Source organism: Pteronotus mesoamericanus, unplaced genomic scaffold (genome assembly GCF_021234165.1).
Source record: "Pteronotus mesoamericanus isolate MK-2021 breed Mesoamerican mustached bat unplaced genomic scaffold, CSHL_Meso_final contig_90, whole genome shotgun sequence".
NCBI lineage: Eukaryota > Metazoa > Chordata > Mammalia > Chiroptera > Mormoopidae > Pteronotus > Pteronotus mesoamericanus.
This window is the reverse complement of record NW_026555277.1, coordinates 42,308,258-42,326,768: the sequence shown is the minus strand read 5'-3', so window position 1 is coordinate 42,326,768 and position 18,511 is coordinate 42,308,258. Positions and strand designations below refer to the sequence as shown.

The following is an 18,511-nucleotide window of genomic DNA, read 5'->3' as shown; positions in this document are numbered from 1 at the left end:
ATATGTTTGAAGATTCCAAACTGAATGGGGAGGTGGCGAAGGCCGCGCTGGCGAACGAAGACTGCCCCCACATAGACCAGGCCCTCACTCCCGATGAGGGCCTGCCCTTTACGCGCTCGGGCACCCGCGAGAGATACGGACCCTGCTTCCTCTTATCAACCGGGGAGTACGCGTGCCCACCTGGTGGAGGAATGAGAAAGGGTATGTAGAGGAGGCTGGGGCACTGCATCGGCCGGGCCGCCTCGCGCTCCTGCAGACGGGTGGGCGGGGTGGTGGGTGAGGGGTGCTGAGGGGCAGGCAGGCACACCGATGGCGGGCAGGGAACAGAAGGAGCCCCCAGGGTTGGCCCCCTACCAAGATGAGTCCCTCTTTCCTCAGTGGAACGTCAGGCCGGCAGGGAGGACCTGAGGCCCAGGCAGCTGTGGGTTGGTATTATGGGTTAGTACCTAAGGGGTAGGAAGGGCTGGGGACAGGCTGGCTGACTACGGGCTGTGACCCTAAGGCAGAGGGGCACCCAAGGACGCAGAAGGAGCCTCGACTGCTCCAGGCTGCTCGGGCAGATGGCAGGTCAGACCCAAAAGGCAAAATGATCTTTCCGTCCTGTGGTTGGAGGGCAGTGGGTGGGTCTGGCCTGGCCAGGACCCTGTGGGCTTAGCCACCCAAGATCCATGTTCTGGAAGAGGCATCCTTTTAAGAGAAACCAGACCATTGGGAGGGGAGCCATGAAGAAAGAGGGGGCTTCAGGCCTTGGGGGTGAGGCCAGCGTCCTTGCTAGGTAAGGTATGTGCCAGTCAGAATATTGCTAGTGACAGATAAGAGAATTTGCCAAGAGAAGGTGTCAACACAAGACTCTCTGCAGCCCCTTCCATCTTCAGCGCCCATTAGCCAGGCCCTAGGTGTGGTCAGCGCCCCCTTGTGGTTGGTGAAGGCTGAGCCCCGTGGTGGTCTCTGCTCAAGGACCCCTTCTACCAGACCCTTACCTTAGCCTGGGGAAAAGGCTTCTACCAGAGCTTGATGGGGCATGGGCTGGGGAGAGGCTTGGGCCAGGAGCCCAGAGCACCCTAGCTCCAGGCCCCAGGCAGTGGCCCAGGGCCCGGAAGTCCGAGAAAGCGACCCTCAGCACAGCGGACTGGCTGGGCAGCTCGTGCATGTCTGGGAGCACCTCCCGTGCTCGCATGGGATGCATGCTGACCGGGGTGAGCAGGTGGGGCCACAGTGATAGTTGGCTTTTTAGAACAACCGTTGATGTAGCCTGTGGCCATTTACAACTGCTCCAGTGTTTGAAGTGGTTCAACAATACACACGGAGAAAATGCAGAATTCAAAATGAAGGGCAAACCCAGGAGAGGAGGCAGCTCACACTGAGATGGGGGAAGTCCTTTCTGTCACTGGTGCTTAGTGTGCACACCTGATCCAGGCTGGTTCCTGCTTCCTTGCTCTGCCTGGAGGTCCCTTGGACGCCAGTGCAGCATAGTGCTCCCCGCATGGTGCTGCATGGCGGAGGGCTGCTGGCCCGGCGGGGGGTGGGCCCCATCCTTGGCACCTTCCACGGGTAGGCCTAATGCAACTGGCTTTTCCCCCAGTGGAGGCTGTAGAAGGCCAGGAGCAGAGGCAGCCCCAGCGAGAGAGGGGAAAGCAGGCGCACCGCACTCCCAGCGGCTGTGCTCTGCCTGGGAAGGTCTTGTGGGCTACCTGCCCACTTCACCTTGAGTGTTGGGCCAATCTGTGTGACCTCAAAGAGCAGAAAGGAGAGTCTCTTTACTGTGCTTCCAGAAGCCCAGGGAGTGTGGGACGAGGAAGTCCTCTCCCCCATAGTTGCCCAGCAGAAGCCACCATCCACAGGTGGTACTCCCTCCCCTGTCCCGCAGAGGCGAGGTGTGGCTGCCCGAGTCTTTGGGAGACACCGCGGGTGAAGTGCCCCTACCCACACCCACCCAGCCCTGCTCTCATGGAGTCATGACAGCTGCGAAGGACTTGCTTTTCTCAGGATAACTCCAGGCCATAAGCCCTGTGCAGAGTAGGAGAGAAGTTAGGTAGGGACTCTACCCGGTCCCCCCAGGAGGGAGAGAAAGAGGCGTGCTGGGCTGGCTCACTGCATGGGAAAGCCGAGCCAGCTGGAGAAGAATCTGCCTGCCTCTGCATGCGGCTGTTCTGTCTTTCCTCCTCCTTCCTTAAATACTAAGTACCAAGCGGGATGGGAAAGCCAAGAAGAGACGCTCAAGTGTTAATTGTATTCTTTACATACAGATCTTTGCAAAGAAAGCCCTGTCATTGCTAAGTATATGCCGACAGAGGCTGTGAGAGTGACTTGACCAGGCGGCTTGGCCGAGGACACTGGTGGCTATTAAGCATCTGGGTGGACCTGCAGCCCCTCCTCACCCTCGGACAGAGTAAATTCACGCCACGCAGGTTTGCCGGACGAGTCCGAGTGGCCCAGGCATTGTGCTAGGACGGACGTAGCTTTTTCTACGGCCAAATGGTAACTGACCGTAGAGGATTTCTTTTTCTTCTTTTCATTTTTTTAAAATTTTATTTTATTCGGGGAGGGGGGCGGAGGGGTTCCTTAGCATGACTTGCATGAAGTTAAACAGAAAACCCAGCAAACCAAACCCACCCACCCCCTGCAACTGTATGATTACCCTGAACAACAACAACAACGACGAAAAGAAAAAAGCAGAAGTCTATTTTCTTTCAAAGCTCTTTACTTTTACACACATTGGAGCCAGACTGCAAGGGCGTTTGGTAGAAACCTGTACGTTTCTGGGGGAGGGGCTGGGGGTTGAGGGAGCGGTGGGGACAGGGAACAGATTGCTCCCCTTTTTCGTACACAAGATCGAGAGGAAAGGTTCCCAAAAGGGCAGTCGGGTCAGTCATCGGTCATATTGACCTCACCTTCATAATTCATCTCTCACGTGGAAACTGAGAACTTTGCTCCAAATAGAATTGTGGAAACTCGCACTGCCACCTTCTCCCTCGGCCTGGCATGCTTGAGACCCAGCGGACGTCGCCCCGAGACCCCCGACAGCGGCCAGTCTAGGTTGATTCTATCATCTTTTTCGATGTGTAGATCCCGTGTGACCAACTTTCATAACAAATTGTTCATAGTAAATACTCAACACCGAATGGATTTTCCACGTGTTTCTTTAGAGCACCAAAAGATCAGGACCACGGGAGGGGCGGCCCTCCTCCACCTTTAATGAGGCACAACCTGGCATTGTATGCAATTTAGTACTTCAGAGTAAAAACTGCATGCCCAATGTTATGCAAAGCGATCCTAGCATGAAATAAATTTTGTATCATGGTTTCTGTATAGTCTAAAGCAGATTTGTTTTGCTGAAGCAATTGGAGGTTTGCAGAGACACACGTCTGCATCACGAATAAATATAGTATTTTCCCAAAAGAAACAGAGGACAGTAGTTTGGCTTTGGTCTGATTCTAAAATTAGTGGCGGGGGGTGGGGGTGGGGAAGGATGATATTTTTGAAAAACACATGCTTGAGTTGAAAAAAAAAAAAATGCAACATCTCGAGCTTTCACTGCAGCTCGCACCGTTTCCTGGAAAGAGCAGTGCTGCTTTAGCTCAACACCCTCCCCTCCCCGGGCCCTGGCTCTTGATAATAAAAAGCTGACTTTTGAGCTGAAGCACAGATCTGGATCTTTATTGCCTCAGTGTCGCACTTCGGTTCTGGGCCCCCGGTCAGGCCCCGAGGAAGAAGATGCTCTCTAGCCAGGCCCCTGCAGACCCTGTTGGCTGGGGAGCGAAGTGGGTGGCAGCCCTCAGGGAGGGCTGGGCACGCAAGGACCAGACCTAAGACAGGCACATCCTCTACCGCTTCACCTATAGGGCGGCAACTCCTCCGTCGGGTCAAGCCTTGTATTCACAACGCCTTGAACCGGGCCACGTCAGAGCCCGCCCTGCCCTCCCCCACGCAGGGGCAGGCGCCGACATCCCAGGGCCATTCCTGAGCCTGGTGGAGCCAGAGGCAGGAGCCTGGCTGGCAGGTCTGGGGGCCCTCCCCAGTGGCACCCTTGCTAGGCCCAGTCTGGTGGAGCCCCTTACTATGCGCCCCTCACTCAGCCTGGAGGTACCTGGGAAGGGGTGGAGCCCTCTGCTAGGGATGATGATTTGCTTGGGTTGTTCACGTGGTTTTGGGTGGGGGTAAATGGGGCATTGGGGTTCCAATTCTTTTCTTAGCCATGAGGGAGTTCAGGAATGTTCAGGCAGAAAAGTTCCTGTAGTCTGAGCATTTTACAGATGAGGAACTGAGGCCCAGAGGGGAGTGATCTGCCCAGGGCCACAAACAAGCCGGTGTCTGTCTAGCCTTGATTTTAGCTTCCTTGACGCCTCCCAGCTTATCCTGAGTCAATGATCAGATGGAGGGGCAGCTGATGGTGGGGGCCCAATTTTCATCTGACGGCTTCATACCCTCTTCTAAGCATTTGCCTCAGCTTCTGGGTGCCCTGTGAGGTCTGGGAACCAAGAGGTGGGCTCCGTGGGGTGGTGAGCACAGTAAAGCCTTTGCCCAGGGCTGCGGCCGCTGAAGCGCTGCTCGATCTGCCGTATACGTAACAGCCATTCATAAGCATGAGGGCATGGGCGCCAAGCAGCCTCAGCTGCTGCAGGGCAGGTCACGCGCCCTCTGCCCGGCCTCCACCGGGAGGAAGTGCCTCCGGGGGACTCGAGTGGGACTCAACACAAAGCCATTGGGAATATGGGATTTCAGATACATAGCAGCTAATGGGGAAAGGGGACTAACATACATTGATCATCTGCTCTGTGTGGGGGGCATTTGTGAAAAGTTGTCTGATGAGAGCCCACAATAATTCAACATGCCCACTGTAGAGGCGAAGGAACAAGGCATGGAAGTAACCTGCCCAAAGCCACACAGCCATGGCAAAGCTAAGATTTTAAACCCAGGTGGTCTGCGTCCGGAGCGTGGGTGAAGCTGTCCCAAGGGCTTCCTGGAGCTGGAGGGGGACTTGATGAGAACACGAGTTGCTGGTCCTAAATCCCAGGACCCTCAGGACCTCCTGGCCTCCTTCATGAAGTGCCATGGGTGTGACCGAGGGGCCACGTCACGTGCGGCTCTGAGCTTTCCACACACACACCTGCCCCGCTCTTCCCCGCTAACTCGCTAACTCCCCATTTCGATTTATCATTAAGTTACTTCACCCGGAAGTGGTGATGTTAGGGCGGGGGGGCTGGTGGAGGGCTTTCGTCTGGGCGCCGGGCCTGGACTTACCATCCCCAGGCACGGTCTCACGTAGTTTTGTTCTGGTGGCCCACTGGGACCCAAGGCGGTGGGTGTGTCAAGACGGGGTACCTGCCGTCAGGCGGGGGGAGTGCACGCGGTGGGTTAGGAGGTGAACATCCCGCTAACACTTGGTGCACGGCGGACCTTCGACCATCCCTCTGGGGCGAGGCCCAAGACCTGTGAGCACACAGTGGGGTCCCGCCTCTCCATTTTCCTTTCCTCCTCTCACACAGGGGCGGTGTGAGGGCCAATTTACTTAGTCTATCAGAAAAAAAGTAGTTTTTCAAAACGAGTTGGTATTTTCTCTAGTTGGCTCCGGTGGCTCATTAGCGAACCAGATGGATGAGTGTGACACTGTCAAATGGTTATGACAGTCATCAAATATTTGTGAGAGAGAAGAGCAGGGGATAGGTGGGGGGAAGGGCATCATAGTACCCACTCTCTCAACCTCCCCGCCCCACGGTGACCCTAAAGACGTAATGACAAGTTCATTCACTAACATTTATTGGGCACTTCCTCTGTAGCAGGACCTGTCCTTGGTGACAGTTTCCAGAATTGACCTGACCTGGTCCTTGCTCTCAAAGAGCTCAGGGTCTATTAGGAGTGACGGGCTTGCGCATCTCCACGTCTGAGAAGGCACACGAGGGGTCAGAGGGTCCAGGAGAGAAGCTGGGAAACACTGTCAGCAGCCCCTCACCCCCAGCCCCGAGCGTTCGGTCACCCATCAGGCCCAGCCCACGAAGTGCCTTAAAGCCCATCTCCTGCTGTCAGGAAAGGCGAGACCTGGAGCTCGAGGTGATGGGACGGTCCAGCGTCTTCTCCTGCCACGAGCAGGATTATTCGTTCCTCCACGTGTGAATAATCTGTGCCCTGCCTGCTTCCAAGAAGGGTCTGATTTGGGTTCTGAAAGAGGGGACAACCGTTTCCAGCTGGAAAGGAATCTGGGACACTTCTTTCTTGTGCCCACGAGGCCTCAGAAGAGGCTTTCAGGCTCAGCCTCAGAGGACTCGGCATCGCCAGGCTGGGAGGGGGTGTGGTGGCCCCTTGTGAGCGGAAATCCTGGCCGGTAGGTGGGGGCCTGAGCGCCGTCCCATGCGGGACTGCTCTCTGGCCTGTGTCCTGTGCAGAGCGCCCAGTCTGTGGGTGGTGGCCGCTAATGGTGGGCTTGCTCCAGTATGGGTCCCCTCTGAGGGCTTGGTCACTTTGGTAAAACTGGCTCAGAGTGCACGGAGACGTCCTATCCCCGTTCCAGAAGCGCTTGGCGCTGCGCTGGCCTCACTGGTTCCAGGGAGTGGGGGACTGAGGTCGTGGCAGACCAGGGCACCCCATTTCCAGGGTACAGGATTGGGAGCTGGGCCTTGTACGCTGGTGTTCAAGGTCAACCGACGGCTACGTTCAGGCCTGGCTTCAGGCCTGGGGAGCTCAGGACTGTCCTTGTCCCCACTCTCCTGGGCGGAACCCACCGCTGGTCTTAGTGCTCCCCCTTGTCTGCCCCCCCAGGCTGGGCTCGGAATGGGTCCCCACCCGATCAGGACCTGGGGCCAGGAGTGAGGTGTATGGTCCTGAGATGGTCCCTTCCCCTTTTTAAGCCTCTGTTTTCCCACATGAACAATGAAAATACTGGATAAGGTCAGTGGTTTTAAACCTTTCTCAAGGACCCCTTGTCAATTGCAATCTATGAAGTCTAAGATATGAGATAGATTAAAATAAAGCTACTGTGAATCAGGTAGAGGGTGGGGACCCAGACCTCAGTCCACATGGCCTTCCTTCACCCACAGTCCACCCGGTGCCCACTGAGTTGTCAGGAGACTGCTGGAGCTCTCATGAAGGTGGTTTGAGGCCATGAGGCTAGAAGGTCATTATAGGTCCTTATTGGTCCTTCTGATTTGATGTCCTGGCGTTTTGTAACTTCCTGAACCCATCGGAGCCCAGCCCTCACATACCCAGACCCTCTCTAAGTCACAAAGGGAAGGCCATGCGGGATGGGCACCGGGCTGGCAGGCTGGCTGGGGCCACTGCCGCTTAGCCCCCAGGAAAAGCTGCTTTGTGAAACCCTCTGGCCAAAGGCCTGCTGTCAGGCACCGCAGAGAGAAAGGAACTGTGTCCACCAGAGCCACAGGCACCAGCGGGGAAGCCTGGGGCCCCGGGTCGGGCCGGGACCCCGTTTCACTTGAGGGCCCTCTTCCCGCAGAGGTTAGGGCCTGGCGGCAGATGCGAGGGGCCCAGGGGCTTGATGTTGCTATCCCCGCAGAGCCCCCTTCCCACGCGCTGTGACTGCGCCTCACCTGAAATGACACAGCGCGGCAATTAAGCCACACAAACTAGCTGCAGAGGACTGCCTGGCTCAGAGGACGACCTCAGTCTTCTGAGAGTTTCAGAATGGTGAGCTCTAGATTACAGATGCCTTTCTCCTGGGGGTTCCCTCTGCTGGGTCTTCCCAGGAGCCTTATCTCTTCCTCCACTTGCTCATCTCCACTTCCACCCACTCCCAGTCCAGAGCCCTCTCCCGTGGTCCCAGTCACAAGACAAGAACTCCTTCCTGTCCAGGTATCCAGCCACCTGACCAGCCTACCTTGATATCCTTGAACCAAAAGCTACATGCCCTGGACCCTGAGAATAAAACCCAAGAAGGGCACGTGGCTGCTCTAAGCATGACCTAGGGACCTTTGGTCTGGCTGAATCGAAGGCTGCTGAACCAGAAGGACCACTGGGGACAGGCCTGGCTTTTCTGTCCTCACCAGGCAGGGGGAGCCTGGAGCTTTCCTGCTGCTTCCCATGTCCCTTAGCAAGGACCTAACCTTCATTCTCATCTGCTGGGCGGGAAGGATGTCTGTCTTCCTAAGCCCCAGGCGCCCGGCAGGCAGCCTCCCATCATTCCGGCCTGAGCTCAGCCCAAACACGTGCCTCCCGAGCCCTTCTTGGCCACGACAAAGCCATTCTTCAGCATCACTCCAAGTGGGAAGAGCCACTTTATTAAAGGGTCTCTGTCGCAAGCCCCCCATTTCTGCACCTGTATCATGGGCTTTGGGTAGGCAGTATTCGTTGTTCGGCGGCTTCCTGAGATTTGGCGTCCTGAGACTTGGCGTCCTCGCTGGCAGCTGGAGAAGGGAGGGCCGGCCGCTGGCAGAGGGCCAGGGAGTGGCCAGCCCCGCAGCCCACGAGGCGCACGGATGACGACTGCAGAGCCTGCACGGGCTTCGGGGCCCAGACGTTGGCTTCGCTGCCATCCCCGCACATGCCATGCTCGTTCCAGCCCCAGCAGCAGCAGGCCCCACCTGCGGGGAGAGAGGAGGTGCGGTGGGAGCGGTCTGCGTTCCGGGTGAGGGGCAGGGCGCGCCCCGGGCACCCAGGCACCACCACAGACCCCGAGAAACCGAAGCTCAGTGGCACCTGGCGGCGCGCTCACTGCCCCTGCTTCCACCCCTGCCCTCCCGAGTCTGCTTGTGGTTCCCCGTTTCCCACTCCCACCAACCCAGACTTGCTGCCCCCCCAAACCGGGCTCTGCCCCTTGGCCCGTCCCTCAGTGTCACCCCTCAACAACACGGGATCTAAGACCTGAAAACCCGTCTCCCAAAATATCTCAAATCCTTCCAGGTCTCTCCATCTCCACTGCCACCGCCCTGACCCCAATGCCATTTTCTCTCTAATGGGCATCCACTCGGATCTTGAGAGATCTTCAGGGGGACCTCTGAGACAGCAAATCTACTCCCGCCACTGCTCCGCTAAACCCCCCAACGACTTCCTGCCACCCTTGAAGACCTTTCCCTGGCCTTCGACTATTGTGTTGGCCTCCTGAGGCACAACTCTACCCCACCCTCGTGTTCCCGAACTCCGCCTCCTTTCAGTTCCTTGCATGCGCCCTGTGGGGCTTTGCTGGGCTCCAGACCTCCTCCTTGTCCTTTGGATTCCAGTTGAAATGCTTCTCCGAGGCCAGATTCCCCACGCCCCAGTGCACCCTCGGCTCCTGTCATTGCCCTTGGACTTCGCCAGCCCAGGCCGTGGGGAGATGACCTGCATGGTGCTGTGCTTGCTACCCCTCAGCACTAGACCCTCCGCCCTGCAGCGGGGGAAGGAACCCGGACGTTCTGTTGGCGGCCCGGTGGCAGCACAGCGCCTGTACACAGGCGGGACTCGCTAGGTTTGCTGGCTCGGTCAGAGAGTGAGCGCACTCGCAGCCAGCATGCGAGCGGGCGCGGGCCTCTCCGGCAGGCAGGCCCTTGGCGCTCGGACCTGCCTGCCCGCCCGCCACAGAACCTCTCCCGAGGTTTTGGGCCCTTTCCTAGGGTCTAAACTCACATTTTTCTATAGTTATTTAAACATTCTTTCTGGATATAAATGTAATGCATTTTCATGGCACAGAAGGAAAAAATGGGAACTATGGATGAGTGTGAAGAAATGTAGATTCCGGAATGTTGTCCACTCCTACAAATATTTTAAATATCTCTTTCAAATTTTTAATTTGTGAAACTTGTAAATATTTGTGTATATTTGTCCTGATTTTATGCTTTAACATTGTAACACAAACTTTTCTCCGTGGAACTGCAAATTATTCAAAAAGTTAATTAAAAATAAGTTGACATTTTGAAATAGCTTAATATGCAGAAAGGTGAAAAATAATTTAACAGAAAAACACAATAACCCTGTCTAGATTTAGAATATCAGTTAACATTTTGCCATTTTTAGCTTCAACCCTCGCTTTAAAAAAGAAAAATCAATCAAGCTAGCACACAATATTTGCATGCTTATTTAATATTTTCCTACATATGTCCTTAAATATTATGTAATATTTTTAGTCTGTTTTAAAGACGTATATAAATAGTATCATTCAAATATGTGTCTTTTTTTCAACCTGCTGTTTACACAGCATTGGTTTTGAGATTTATCTGAGCTGATAGTTACAGAGCTGGTTCATTTATTTTAACTGTGTATAGTATCCAATTACGTATAAATTCTATTTTACTTAGCCATTTCCCTTTCCTTATCCATTTCCAAGTCTTTAATGATAGTAATTGTTGCTATTTTATCAGACAATATAATATATAATACACAGTAGTATTATAGTACAACAATAATACTAACATTGTTGCTGTTAAAAACAGTCTGTGGCCATGAACATCCTTCAACATGTCTCCTTGCACAAACTGGTGTTTGCACAGGGCTGGACCCACAAGTGCAGGTAGCGGGATTACCTTTAATTTTACTAGGTATGACCAAATAGTTCTCCACAGAGGGTGCAGGGTAGTCCCATCAGCAATGGATATGAACTTGTCCCCCACTGTCTCTGCTTTTAGACCCTTGCTATGGTAAGTACATTTAATTCATGTGCATTTCCTGACTGACAGGGAGATGCACATTTGTTCATGCTCATTAGCTCTCAGTTGCCTCTCCTCTGAACTGCCTATACCCATTCTTTGCCTGTTTTACCCTTTGGTTGTCTGCCTTTTTCTTACCAATTTGTAAGTTTTCTTTGTGCATCTTTTGTTTATGTAATTCCTTGTTGTTAAATGTGCTGCAAGTGTCTTCTTCCCCCAGAAGTCTGTGGTGTGCCTCTTCATTTTGTTTATGGTGTGTCTTGTTGCACAGATTTATTTTGAATGACTGCCTAATTGTCCATTAGGGAGAGTGAACAATTTCCTTCACCTGTTTACTATTGTCAGATAAGTAAGTTGTTTCTAAGTTTTCATATTTTGTATAACATTCTTATGAACACCTTTATGCATGAATCTTTCTCTCTCTCTAATTATTTTCTCTAGATTCTTAGAACGAGAATTCCTGGTCAAAGGGTGTGGACATTTTCGGGGTTCCTGAGTACTGTTTTGAGTATTGCTGGAATACTATTCAGAAAGGTCACTCGATGTGCCTACAGCAATCTGTGGGAATCTGTTTCACTCCAGCATCGCCAGTATTTATTAATTATTAGAGGGTTGAAGAATCTTTCCTAATTTGAAAACAAAAACGGTATCTTGTTCATTTAATTTGTAACTTTTGGTTACCATTGAAATTGGAAAATAATACTTATGTTTCTCAGATATTTGTATTTCCTCTCTTGTGTATTGTCTGCCTCTTATCTTTTTACTATTTAGTATAGAAAAATTTAAGTGCTCAGACCCAAGAGCCAGATGGCTGGGTTCAAATCTCAGCTCCTCCATTAATTAGCTGAGTAATAACCCTGGGCAAGTCGCTTAGCCTCTCGTGCTTCAGTTCCCTAATCTATGAAGTGGGGATAATAATAGTACCTTTATTGTAGAGTTGTTTATGAGGATTAAATAAGGTATAGAATACCTAGAATGGTGCCTGGCATGTGGCACTATATAAATATTTGCTGTTGTTATTGTCATTAAGAGCCTGGTTGTTTTAAATATTTTTAATATTCCTTTTCTGTCATACTTGGCATAAATATTTTTTTCTTAGTTCGACTTAAAATTTTGTTTTGGGTCTTTGATATAAAATACAAGTTTTATAGTTCATATTATTAAAATTTATTGATCTTTTATAATTTTTCCCATTGCTTGTAAGACTTGAAAACCTCTATCTAGATCAGAAAATATCCTTTTTGATTTTTAAGTGATTTGCATTGTTTCCTCTTTACATTTCACTCACTATCCATGAACTCTGTTCTACAAGCCACTCTTTCAGCAGAGGCCGGCCGGCCCAGGATTCCCCTTCCCCTAGCTTTTCCCTCACAGGAAGGCAATAACTGGCCAAAAGCTTGGGTTTGGGGGAACACAGATGTCTGCCTGTTTGGTCCCCAAGTGAGGAAGTGCACACAGAGAGGATGCGCCCCAGGCCGCCGCTCCTGCAGGGAAGCAGGAGTTTCCGCCAGGTGGATCTGAGGCGCGAGGTGGGAGAGTGGAAGAGGCTTGGTACCTTCAGACCTAGCCCAGCACCTGGCGTGGGCTGTGTGCCCAGCCCTGGCGAGTGGTACCAGCTGACGGTCAGCAGGAATGGGGGCAGGAGGAAGGCAGAGCTGACCTACCAGCAGGGCTCGGCACCATGGACAGCTGGCAGGTCCCTCTCCTCCTGCCAAAGGAAACACGCTCTGAGGAAGCCATGTCCCAGGGTGGGGTCGCCACGGCCCTGAGCCAGGGCTTCCGTGCCCACCGGGTCGAGAGGCCTGGCAGGGTCCCAGCAATATCTCCCCCCAACACTTCCAAAGATGCTCACTTGAGGCTGGATGCGCTACAGTCTTTATCTCATTTAACTCTAACAACCTTATGAGGCAGCCATGTTTTATAGATTATTCTCGCTTTATAGATGATGCAACTGAGGCCTAGAACTGAGGCAGTACGGCTGCAGAATTGGTACTGAATTCTGCACGCAGTATCTCAGGGCTTGCCCAAGTTATTCGGTAAAGGCAGATCAGAAATATTTTAGGTTCGAGGGCCTCATTTGGTTTCTGTTGCATACTCTTCTCTTTTATTATAAGCCGTTAAAAATCATTCTAAGCAGGCAAGACCATACAAAACGCACCCAGGTTGGATGTGGCCAGTGGGTCATACTTTACCGGCCCCTGGTATACATGTACTATTTACTGTGGGCTGTACATGTTGTCTTAGGTCCCACATCAACACACAGTTGTGTGATAATGGTGCCGAGGCCCCCACTTACATCACAGGGTTGCCAGGAGGACTGCGTGACCATCTCTCTCTCTCTCTCTCTCTCTCTCTCTCTCTCTCACACACACACACACACACACACAGAGTGCCCTAGCATAGCACTTGACACATAGTGAGTGACAGCTCACGCCTACACATGAGGCAGAGGAGGAACAGGCTCACGTCCATGAGAGAGGAGGAAGAGGCAAGGAGGGGCAAGTGGCAGAGAGGAGTGGCAGGGACACCACCATATGGGAAGGCCAATGGTGGAAAGACAAGAAGTCTGAAGGTCCTGAGCACTTGAAATAAACCTCACAAAGTGAAAGATCGGCTACGCCTTTTCCAGGAGGACTCACAGCAGGGCATCTTTAAGGACTGAGCTCCTCCAGCACTTTAGCATGTGCTCCCCTCCCCCATCTCACTTAGGGCCACCTTTTCAGAAGCACAGTGAAGGCAGGAAGGGCCTCTGGACTCAGCAAGATGCTCCCGTGCAGGCTGTTCCCGTGTGGAAGGGGGAGGAAGGAGACAGTCCCGCAGTAAGCTTCCCCACCCCCTACGCTAACTGGAATACAGAATGTGCAGTTTTCAGAACAGCTGTGTTACAGGAGGACCCCTGGCCTTCCAGAGCGCTCTCTGCACTGAGGACATGGAGATCCAACCGGGCTGAGCCAGGTTTGCGTTACAGGCCCGGGAGCAGACCGCTGAGCCTTGCGTGGAGAGCCTGGAGTTACAGAGGGATTTCCGAGCCTCTAGAGTTCAGGCCCCCTGCTCATGGGGCTCCACGGATCTGGCCTGACTGTGATGTGACAAGCGGTAGAGCTCATGGCCCACCACACTCGCGTCAGCCCAAGACCCTGCAGGCGGCGGAACCTCGGGACTGGCAGGGTCCCTGGCACAGGCTAGACCCAATACCCAAATCTGTTCAGGCCTTGTGGCACCTGCTTGAGCTTCTTGGCAACCTGGGTCCTCACAGGGCCTTATGGTGCTGGGACTCCAGCCCATTTCTGCTGAGGGCCTTGCCAAGGAGGGGCGAACACCTGAGCATGTGTAGTAGAGCTTCCGGATTGTCCCTGAATCACAGAATGAAGACTCCCCAACCTGCCTTGTAGCAGGGTGCGGCCAGTGAGGTGCAAGCTGAAAGGTTCTGTAATAGCTTATGGTAACCTGCCTTCGAAGACAGATGGCACGGACCTTTTGCCCCTTCTTCTGTGTTCCTTCTTTCCCTTTGTCATGGGGAATGTGGGTGTGATAGTAGGAGCTCCAGCTGCCACCTCACACCATGAGGATAGGACAGCCACCTGGGGATGGTGCTTCTCAGGTTCATACAAACGTAACCTCCATTCCCACGACAACCTTATGAAGTATTATTATCTTCATTTTACAGATGAGCTATTAGGCTCAGAGCAGTGCCATAACTTGTCCATGGGTCACAGGGCCATTCTAGCCAAGACTAGAAGGTAGGACTCCCAAGTCGCAGGCTGGGTTCCTTCACTAGTTCCAAACCATGTGAAAATGATACCACAATCACTGAGCACTTAGTGTGCGCCCTGTGATAAGCACTGTTAGGTACTGGATTGGCCAAAAAGTTCATTTGTTTTTTTTCCATAAGATGGCTTAGTTGTTCTTAACTTCACCTGAAGCAATTTTGTTAGATTGTACTGTGACAGCTGTCATATCAGTGTGCATTTTTAAAAAAAACATAAAAATTGGTGAATTTTGTGTAGCTATTTTAATATCGAAGATGGAAGAAAATAAGCAATGTTTCAGCATATTATGCTTTATTATTTCAAGAAAGTTAAAAATGTAACTGAAACCTCCAAAAAGATTTGTGCAGCATATGCAGAAGGTGCTGTGACTGATCGAAAATATCAAAAGTGGTTTGGAAGTTTCATGCTGGAGATTTCTCACTGGATGCTCCATGACTGGGGAGGCCAGTTGAAGTTGGTCACAATCAAATGGAGACATTAATTGAGGACACTCAATGTTATACCTCTCAGGTGATAGCTGACAGACTCAAAATATCCAAATCAATAAAGTTATTGGTGAAAATGAAAAATGTGTCTTTTATTTTATGGAAAAAAACCATATAGACTTTTTGGCCAACCCAATATTAATTCACTGAATCCCCTAAACAAGCCTATGAGGTACCATCTAACATTATCCCCATTTTCCAGAGAGGTGGTGAGGACTGTGCAAGGTAACACAGCCAGGGAGAAGCAAGCTGGTCTCAAACCCAGGCAGCCTGACTCCAGAACCTCTTCTGTTAATAGACTGCCCTCTCTAGCAAAAGCCCTGCTTCCCAGGTAATTAAGAAGAGGCACACCTGTCCAAGGTGTACGGCTCATCTGCGCGGGGACAAGATCAGTGGTGGAAGGCAAGAGCCATAGCTGGAGCGAGCAGAGTGGAGGAGTAGAAAGCCCACCCAGCTCTGGGAGCACTAAGGCCAAGGCTGAGGAAGCTGCAGAAGGGCCTGCGTCCTCCTCCCCCGGGCGGGGTGGGAAGAGGAGAGGGCAGGTGTGAGGGCGGAAAAGTCAGGCAGCTAATGGTTCACTTGCCTCCTCCTGTCAAGGGCCTCACACAGACCTGGCGCTCTCCTGCAGAGGGAGGGGAGGAGCACCTCACGGAGAGGAAGGCTCTGGATTCAGGGGGCCGGTAAATGCCACTGTGGACGCAGCTGACCCGGGAGCCCGCAAAGCTGGGGAACACTTCTGCGTGTCCAGCCACGTAAGCTCATGGGGATCCCGCCCCTCTGGCAGTCATTGGTAGGACGGTTCCTAGGTTCTGCGGTGAGCAAGGAATGAGCGAGTAAGGAACTCAGAACTCAGGCCTCCTGAGGTGTTTTGGGTCTGGGTGGCCACTTCAGGATAGAAAGAGGTTTGGACCCTCACCCGCTCAGGCCTGGACAGACAGCTACTCCATCTTCTATGCTGGGGCAGCTGGCCTGGACGGGGGAAGTCAGGCTGAAAGAGCGCACTCTAGGTCTTCCCATGGACAGTTTCCTGCCTCCCTACTATCGATGAGACCCAAATGCGGCGGATCCGGCCACTTCCCACCAGCCACATCACCTCACCTGTTCCTCCTGCAAAGGGCTTCAACTGGGCTCTCGGCTGCCTCCACACAGAGCCTGAGCGAACCGGTTAAAACTGAAGTCAGATGTGACACTGCTCTGCTCAGAATCCTCTTCCTCAGATAAACAACAGCTGGCTGGTCTCCTGCTTCCTCCTTGACCTCATGTCCTATCATGTCCCACCCGGCTGACATCGCCATGGCTACACTAACTTCCTGTTCCTCACACAATCCGTGCCTCAGGACCTTTGAACTTGCAGTTCCAGCTATCTGGCATGCTCTTGCCCTTCATATCCACAGGTTCACTCCCTCATGTTGTTCAGGTATTTTTTTCAAATGTCTCCGTACATGAGAGGCCATCCCTGACACCACCATATAAAACAGGAATCTACACCCCTCCCCATCTCTATCTCTTCACCTGCTTTATTTATATATAATATATATATTTAAAGATTTTATTTATTTATTTTTAGAGAGAGGGGAAGGGAAGGAGAAAGAGAAACATCAATGTGTGGTTGCCTCTCATGTGTCCCCTACTGGGGACCTGGCTCACAACCCAGGCATGTGCCCTGACTGGGAATCCTAACAGGAAACCCTTTGGTTCACAGCTGGCACTCAATCCACTGAGCCACACCAGCCAGGTCAATTTCTTTATTTTTACTGTTTGTTTATTACCTATCCTGACCAGAATACAAGCTCTTTTGAGAGTGGGGACTCTGTTTTATTGGCTGCTGAATCTCAGCACCTGAAACACTGCTTGGCATATATTAGTGCTCAGTAAATACCTGCTGTGTAAATAAGCAAAAGAATGATTGAATAAATGAATGAATGGCTAGCGAGAGAATGAAGCTGCCTTATTCTCTCCAAGAGGGCCAAAGATTGCCCATGGATGTAGGGCATAGACGCCATGGGAAGGCCAATTTCAGCTCGGCACCCGGAAGCACGCTGTAATGACGAAAGGCTGCCCCGGACAGCCGCAGCTACCGTGCCCCTAGCTGGCGAGGGCATTCCTATAGTGCATGGAGTCTGGGGGGAGAGAAACGAAAGTCCTTCTGAGCCTGGGAAATGGTGTGGTAGTGTGGGCGGGTGTGAATGTGTGTGTGAGAGAGAAGGCAGGTGGCCGAAGAGCTGAGTAGAACATGCACCCGGGTCCTTGGGCTGGCTCCCACAGACCCGAAAGGGGAATGGACCTTGGTTCAGGTGGTAGATAAAAATGGGCTGAACTTCTGGGTTTGCCCTCATAGGTCCCATTCTGAGGCTTCAAGGCGGAGATGGCTCCAGAACCTCTTTTAGAACCCCATTGCTCTAAAAGTTGTCCAGTTCTCTTCATCAATCTCTATCCCTTTATGTAAGAGGAAACTGAGGCCCCGAGTGGGTGGTATTGGGCCAAAGGTCCCCGTCTAAGCACCTTCCCACTGCTCCCTACGTCCCCTGCTTCACTGCAGGTACAGCGTTTTTGATGGTCAGAGCAGCCCCCGTGAGGAGGGTGTTTGGATCAACTGTGAGGAAGGGAGAACTGAGTCTGGGAGAGGTTCGGAAAGAGCCAAGCTGGCAGAGGCAGGGGCCGGCGCTCCCACCCCGCCCCCCGCCCCCCAGGAGTAGGAGGTGCTGTGGATGCTGTGGCTGCATTTCCTCAGTCACCTGCAGCGAGAGCGTGCACACTGGCTCCACTGGGTGACTATTCTTAGATCTAGGGAGCTAAGGATGATGGATTTAGAACTTACGAGGTGGAAACATGTTGGCCTGTTTTATAAACAACTGAAATCCTCCCCACAGACCGTCTTTCTGAATTCTATGTTCACTGTTAGAACTGCCGGCTTTTCTGAGAGGCATGGAAAAGGGGATGATCCCTCTCAAGGCTCTCCTGGGACCACGTAAGGTGCTGAGGCTTTTGCATGGCCCATCCCATTTAACAGGGCAGCTCTGGGAAGAAGGTACAGATCACACTCTGCGGATGAAGAAACAGGCTGGGAGAGGGCCACATGAGAGCACCCTGGGACGAGGCTCGAGAGCTGGGCTGTGACGAGTTAGCCTGATGTAGAGTCTGGGGCCCATGGCAGAGGTCTGGCCCCGGGAGCGGAGCAGCAAGGGCAGGGCAGGGCACCTTTGGGGTTTATTCCCTCTTAGTGTTTACACAGATCGCTCCCTTCCTCTAAGATTTCTTCACTCCAGGTGACAGTATCCTCCCTCTGTATGACCTTGTGTCCTGTCCCCATGGCCCGTCAGGGCGCCCTCCTCTCAGGAGGCTCCAGGCAGTCCTTGTCCCTCTGTAAGTGTGCTCAGAGCTGGCTGACACCATCCCGACGCACACCTTGTCCCAGAGGCTGCCTCCATCAGGTTAGACCGGGGTCACGTTAGCTGCATTGAAGGCCAGGTCCACTGACTCTTGCTGAGCGCAGACCCCACGTTTCCACGTGATCTGCTACATTATGTCACCCCTGGCCTGGCCCGATGCTGGTGTTTTGGACCTGGCCAGAGCTTTCAGCAGTCCCCATTAAATGTCATCTTATTAAGTGAACACAGAAACCGCTAAGGGGCGCCAGCAGAGGGGCCCGGAGCGTTGGCCGGCTGCCATTCCTGGAGCCTGGTCGCCCACA

The 18,511-nt window shown here is 52.6% G+C and overlaps 2 protein-coding genes across 2 annotated transcripts in view; one reads left to right on the top strand and one right to left on the bottom strand.

Annotated features, from left to right (window-relative positions):
• Window positions 1-3,403, top strand: part of KCNC1 (potassium voltage-gated channel subfamily C member 1) — a 42,917-nt gene extending 39,514 nt beyond the window's left edge. The window contains exons 3-4 of the mRNA XM_054586022.1: window positions 13-201; window positions 2,247-3,403. Of these exons, the coding sequence (XP_054441997.1) occupies window positions 13-201; window positions 2,247-2,311 (254 nt within the window). The 3' untranslated portion in view covers window positions 2,312-3,403. The remainder of the gene's footprint in view (window positions 1-12; window positions 202-2,246) is intronic.
• A 4,858-nt stretch (window positions 3,404-8,261) lies between these two features.
• SERGEF (secretion regulating guanine nucleotide exchange factor) overlaps window positions 8,262-18,511 on the bottom strand; it is a 180,269-nt gene continuing 170,019 nt past the window's right edge. The window contains exon 11 of the mRNA XM_054586024.1: window positions 8,262-8,528. Within this exon, the coding sequence (XP_054441999.1) occupies window positions 8,269-8,528 (260 nt within the window). The 3' untranslated portion in view covers window positions 8,262-8,268. The remainder of the gene's footprint in view (window positions 8,529-18,511) is intronic.